The 6,074-nt window shown below is 42.4% G+C and overlaps 1 protein-coding gene across 1 annotated transcript; it reads left to right on the forward strand.

Moving 5' to 3' along the window:
• Positions 1–1,730: 1,730 nt before the first annotated feature.
• LOC114839113 (protein FAM200A-like) lies at positions 1,731–3,983 on the forward strand. Its single transcript, XM_029119471.2, has 2 exons — positions 1,731–3,574; positions 3,673–3,983. The coding sequence occupies exon 1, from the start codon at positions 2,585–2,587 to the stop codon at positions 3,572–3,574; it is 990 nt and encodes a 329-aa protein (XP_028975304.2). The 5' UTR covers positions 1,731–2,584; the 3' UTR covers positions 3,673–3,983.
• Positions 3,984–6,074: the final 2,091 nt, after the last annotated feature.

The following is a 6,074-nucleotide window of genomic DNA, read 5'->3' on the forward strand; positions in this document are numbered from 1 at the left end:
TTTTTCTATTTTTGTTCCCAAACCAGTTTTTCAAACCTCTATTATTAGCCTGTTATCATTTTGCCATACAAAATAAGTTAAACTGGGCTAGCCTCTCTGGTCAGTCCACCTCAATATGTTTTAATGATGATAACCTCCCTGTACAGCTTCTGCATTCCGAGACTTTTGGGAAAGCTTGCGCAGCCAACTGAAAAAACCAGACACAGTTTTCACAGTCTGGGGCTTCCCAAGATAATGGAAGAACGGAAAATATGTCCTTTGACATTTTCTCCAAGTCTGGATTGGGAGCAAATTATTTAATTATCTGTAGCTGTCACAACAACTACCTTGTGAAAGTGACAGCTGACATGTTTTCATGTTCATCAAAAACCACTTTATATCAAAGGAGGTGCTCTGATTTGACAACCTGCATCGATCGGACTCAATGCCATCTTCCTGTAAGTGGTCTTAGCTAACGTCGCCACAACATCTACATGTGAGATGGGGGATTTCTATTGAAGAAGCAGTTTCTGCGTTTCTTTGATGAAATTGTGTATACTGTCACATGAAAGGGGTTGGTTTCCTGAGTAGTGAGTCCCGGGGCTTCGTCCATGGGGACGGAGAGGGACTGGGCTCAAGGACCTGGCCTTGTAGTGTCACCAGAACAGTAATCCCTCCATCCTCAGTCCGTCCTCCACTTCCCGGAGTCAGGAAACACATTAGAGCCAGACACATTCACATCCGGCTCTATCCTTCACTAGCCACTACAGGCAGCCAGTCAGGCAGCCAGTCAGCCAGCCAGCCACTCAGCCAAACACTACCCAGGAAGGATGTAGGCCATACCAGACTGCTCACTCACTAGAATGCTGGAGAACACACCTTACCTAAACACACTGCCTTTAAATCACACAGCACACACAGCAATAGGGCAGTGTGCTCTATTTATCAGCCCCCTCAATTCCCCAAATGGCCCTGAACCAAATTTTATTTTGAAGTTATGTCTTCAAAATGCGTGACTCAATCTCCACAAGATCCAGCCTCGATACAATGAGATGACACGGGAGTGTGACTGAGATCACGCACTTTCCATGATGTAGCACAATGCTTGCTACATTCACTTTACGGGATAAAAAAGTATTTAGTCAGCCACCAATTGTGCAAGTTCTCCCACTTAAAAAGATGAGAGAGGCCTGTAATTTATTGGTACACTTCAATTATGAGAGACAAAATGAGACCAAAAAATCCAGAAAATCACAATGTAGGATTTTTAAGGATTTTATTGGTAAATTATGGTGTAAAATAAGTATTAGGTCAATAACAAAAGTTAATCTCAATACTTTGTTATATACCCTTTGTTGACAATGACAGAGGTCAAATGTTTTCTGTAAGTCTTCACAAAGTTTTCACACACTGTTGCTGGTATTTTGGCCCATTCCTCTAGAGCAGGGGTCGGCAAGTAACTTAGGCCGCGGGCCAATTTTTTTTTTAGCCAGTACATGGCGGGCCAGCTACACAGAGTAGGCCTATGGATTCAAATTAAATCTCTAGTCTAAAAAAAACCGAAACAAATTAAATTAAAATAAAAAAATATAGTAAGCTACAATATTTACTGTGATGTAAATAATACATTTGTAGCTTACAATATTTTGACAGTGATCGGCTTCTTTTGAACACGGGGCCTTTAATTCCATGTCACCCACCTCATCACATGATATGTGTTGTATATGTGTTGTTACAAATAATTAGCGTGCAGAGTGAAGTTAGCTAGGATAAAATCTTAAGAGGAAAGTTGATGACGAAAATAGAGTATTTAAAGAGGAATGGAAAGAGAGTTTTGCGTTCATTTTACCGGATTTCAAAAATGCAAAGCCAGTGTGTCTGATTTGCAAAGAAGTTGTCGCTGTTTGCAAAGAATATAACATAAGACGGCACCACGAGACAAAGCATGGAAGCTTCAAGGCTGCATATCCACTTCAATCAGAGGCAAGAAAGCGCAAAATTGAAGCGCTAGCACAAGGTTATGCTCAGGGCAGCAGGATCCTAATGCGGAGTTTCACATCGCAACAAAAAGCGACAAGTGCGTCTCTCAAAGCGTCTTGGTTGCTCGCACGAAACAACAGGCCTTTCACTGACGCAGAGCTTTTTAAAGAAGTCATGGTTGCAGTGTTGGAGGAATTGGCTGTCGACAAGTCCATGGATGGAATCATTGCCTCTGTCAAACAGGTGCCCCTTTCTGCAAGGACCGCTACCCGCCGCATAGAGGCGTTGTCTGATGCTGTGCAGGGAGTCGTTATCAGTGATCTCAAAAAGACTAATTACTTCTCCTTAGCGGTAGACGAGAGCACTGACAACACAGATGTTGCCCAGATGTGTGTCTTTGTCAGGTATTTTGATGGGAAGCAGTTTAGGGAAGATTTGCTGTCTCTTATTCCTTTGGAGGGGAACACCACTGGAGATATTATATTCACTGAACTGTCAAAAGTGTTTGAACGGCATTCATTGTCATTTGAGAAAGTCAACCTACTTGTGACAGACGGGGCTCCTGCTATGGTGGGTAAACACAGAGGTTTGGTGAGCAGGTTGAAAGAGATCGCCCCCCAAATGCATGGGCTGCATTGTCTTATCCACCAGAGTGTACTTTGTGCAAAGCTCAGTGGTCATCAATTTTGTCAGGGGTACATCAAGCACCCAGCACCGGCTTTTCCGGCAGCTTGTGGCAGATTCAGAGGAGGCCACCCACGACGATCTGCTGCTGCACAATGATGTGCGCTGGCTAAGCAAGGGCAAAGCGTTAGACCGCTTCTGTGCGCTACTGGGTGAGGTGAAGGCATTCCTTATATCTAGCAAGAGCAAGACAGCAGCAGATCACCTTGTCTTTCTGGAGGATGAGAAGTTCATGTCCAATGTTGCATTTTTAACTGACATATTTGGCCATTTAAACAATCTTAACATGCAGCTACAGGGAAAAGACAAAACCATCGTGGACATGGTTGAAAGGCTCCAAGCATTCACCGTCAAGCTGGGGTTGTTAGAGTCCGACATATCAACTGGCAGGCTTCTACATTTTAGTACACTAAAAACACAGGCAAGACGAGTGACTGGACTGATGGGAGACTTCATCAAGCAACTCCGAGCCAACTTCTCTTCTAGGTTGGAGGACTTTTCCGTCCCGAATGAAGTAATTGCTTTTGTGCGTGACCCTCTCACAACCCGACCTAGCGGAGAATTCTCCACCCTGGTCAAAACAATCCTCCCATCATTGGATGAGGCTAAATTTGAGATGGAGTTAATTGATTTCCAAACAACCTCTCTGATCAAAGATGCATTCAGATCTGCAGAGTCCCTGAGTGCCTTTTGGGTGGCATGCTCAGAGGAGTACAGCACAATCAAGAACCTTGCGTTTTATGTGTTGACAATGTTCCCTTTCACCTATACCTGCGAGTCTGCCTTCTCATCAATGAATGCAATAAAGACGTATGAGAGGAATCGACTGACACACACAAACCTTGAGAACTGCCTGCGGATATCAGTAACAAATGTAACACCAGACATCCGAAGCATTGTAGCGAATGAAAGAGGGCAGTTTTCACATTAAGTGAGTACCTTATCAATAGCAACTTATATTTTATTGTCAGATTGCAGTTTGAATGTCACTAAAATGGTTCTGAAATATTATTCTTCATGTCGTTTCAGGTGGCTAGACCTCTGTAGCCTACCTGGACCTCCCGTTGTGTTGTCCGTAATCCATGTTCTATCCATATTTATTCCAAAGTTTTGTTTCTGTTCATGTGTGTCGCGCCGTGGCCAAAATATGTGCTACTGTTAAGCTGTTGTTGCCACACTTAGGCTACGACGCTACGTGTCTTATTCGACCCCATTTTTTTTTTTTTATTAGTATCCAATCTTTCGTCAAGCAACATTTCAGATTACATAAAAAATTGCTACAAAAAATGTTTGTTCTGCAGTTTTTTTTGTCTGTATGCGCCCGCAGTAGGCATAGCCTATATTCGTGTAATCATGTCTATCATTTTTAATTGTTTTTTTAAAATAAAAATAAGATGATAAAATTATTTCCTGAACTAAAAGGAAAAAACCCAGAATAACTCGTTCATTTATTTTTCACTTTTTATTATTTATTTAAATTCTGTTTTGTCTTTATTTAAACTTTATTTTTCTATAGGCCTATTTAAATTTAGTTTTAAAATTTGTCTTTATATAGCTATATTCTGTTTTGTCTTTATTTAAATTTAATTTTTCTTTATTTAAATTGTGTTTCTTTTTATTAAAATTTCGTTTCTTATTTATTTAAATCTACCATTTCATTTACCCGTTTCAGTAATTTGTTTGTCAGAAAAATAATAGATTACCTTATTAAACGTATTGCTTAAGAAGTTAACAGACGCGCCACAGTTAACAGTGCAAGCGGTAAGCAGATTTTTGATCTGAGCACACAATCAGAAAATGGGAAAACGATTAGTTCAGGAAATAAATAATGGAGAGTCCTTTTTCATTTTTTTATTTTTGGTTTTAACAAAATAAAAACGATTGAAGGAATGATACACGGGGCCTATTTGTAAACCGTTATTGTGAAATTAAAATAGGCTGATAAAAAAAAAAAAAAAAAAAAAACGGACTTCCAAAATAATCTGGCGGGCCAGAAAATATTACTGGCGGGCCAGTCTTGGCCCGTGGGCCGCCTGTTGCCGACCCCTGCTCTAGAGAGATGTTTGGGGCTGTCGCTGTGCAACACGGACTTTCAACTCCCTCCAAAGATTTTCTATGGGGTTGAGATCTGGTGACTGGCTAGGCCACTCCAGGACCTTGAAAGGCTTCTTACGAAGCCACTCCTTCGTTGCCCGGGTGGTGTGTTTGGGATCATTGTCATGCTGAAATACCCAGCCACATTTCATCTTCAATGCCCTTGCTGATGGAAGGAGGTTTTCACTGAAAATCTCACGATACATGGCCCCATTCATTCTTTCTTTTACACGGATCAGTCGTCCTGGTCCCTTTGCAGAAAAACAGCCCCAAAGCATGATGTTTCCACCCCCATGCTTCACAGTAGGTATGGTGTTCTTTGGATGCAACTCAGCATTCTTTCTCCTCCAAACACGACAAGTTTAGTTTTTACCAAAAAGTTCTATTTTGGTTTCATCTGACCATATGACATTCTCCCAATCCTCTTCTGGACCATCCAAATGCTCTCTAGCAAACGTCAGACGGGCCTGGACATAAGCAGGGGGACACGTCTGGCACTGCAGGATTTGAGTCCCTGGCGGCGTAGTGTGTTACTGATGGTAGCCTTTGTTACTTTGGTCCCAGCTCTCTGCAGGTCATTCACTAGGTCCCCCCGTGTGGTTCTGGGATTTTTGCTCACCGTTCTTGTGATCATTTTGAGCCCACGGGGTGAGATCTTGCTTGGAGCCCCGGATCAAGGGAGATTATCAGTGGTCTTGTATGTCTTCCATTTTCTTATAATTGCTCCCACAGTTAATTTCTTCATACCAAGCTGCTTACCTATTGCAGATTCAGTCTTCCCAGCCTGGTGCAGAAAATTACAGGCCTCTCTCATCTTTTTAAGTGGGAGAACTTGCACAATTGGTGGCTGACTAAATACTTTTTTGCCCCATTGTAGGCTTTCAGTAGAATCCTTCTATGGTGCACCAGCCGTTGAAGCTGCAAGCCACCGGGCTGCGGAAAAGATCTGAGAATGATTCAGTGAACAGTCAAGTCTGCTCTGAAAAAGGAGCTATTCAAAGGACGCATAACTGGCCAAAAGAACTGCAACAAAGTCGGGAACAGGGATGATACATCATTGTTCTAAATTCTCCCCAGAGGCGTAGAGGATCACCTGGCCAGTGGATGAGTTAATCCTGGGTTTCCTGTTTAGTGATAACGACTTTAGACCGGGGTTAGCCCTGACCAGAACCAGACGTATGTAGCCTAAAGAGCTTGGTCCAGTCAATGGCCCAAATAGGCTTTAAAGGGGTGGAGGAGTCAGTCGAGAAGTAATCAGTGACGTCTCTTACCACATCCAACCAGTGTAATGCTTTGCTTGGGCGGAGCTTAATACGCAACCTTGTGGAAAGCAGTAG

This window comes from Esox lucius, chromosome 4 (assembly GCF_011004845.1).
Source record: "Esox lucius isolate fEsoLuc1 chromosome 4, fEsoLuc1.pri, whole genome shotgun sequence".
Taxonomy (NCBI): Eukaryota; Metazoa; Chordata; class Actinopteri; order Esociformes; family Esocidae; genus Esox; species Esox lucius.

Excerpts from the sequence above, each read along its gene's own strand:
- LOC114839113 (XM_029119471.2), top strand. The coding sequence starts at position 2,585 with ATGGGCTGCATTGTCTTATCCACCAGAGTGTACTTTGTGCAAAGCTCA.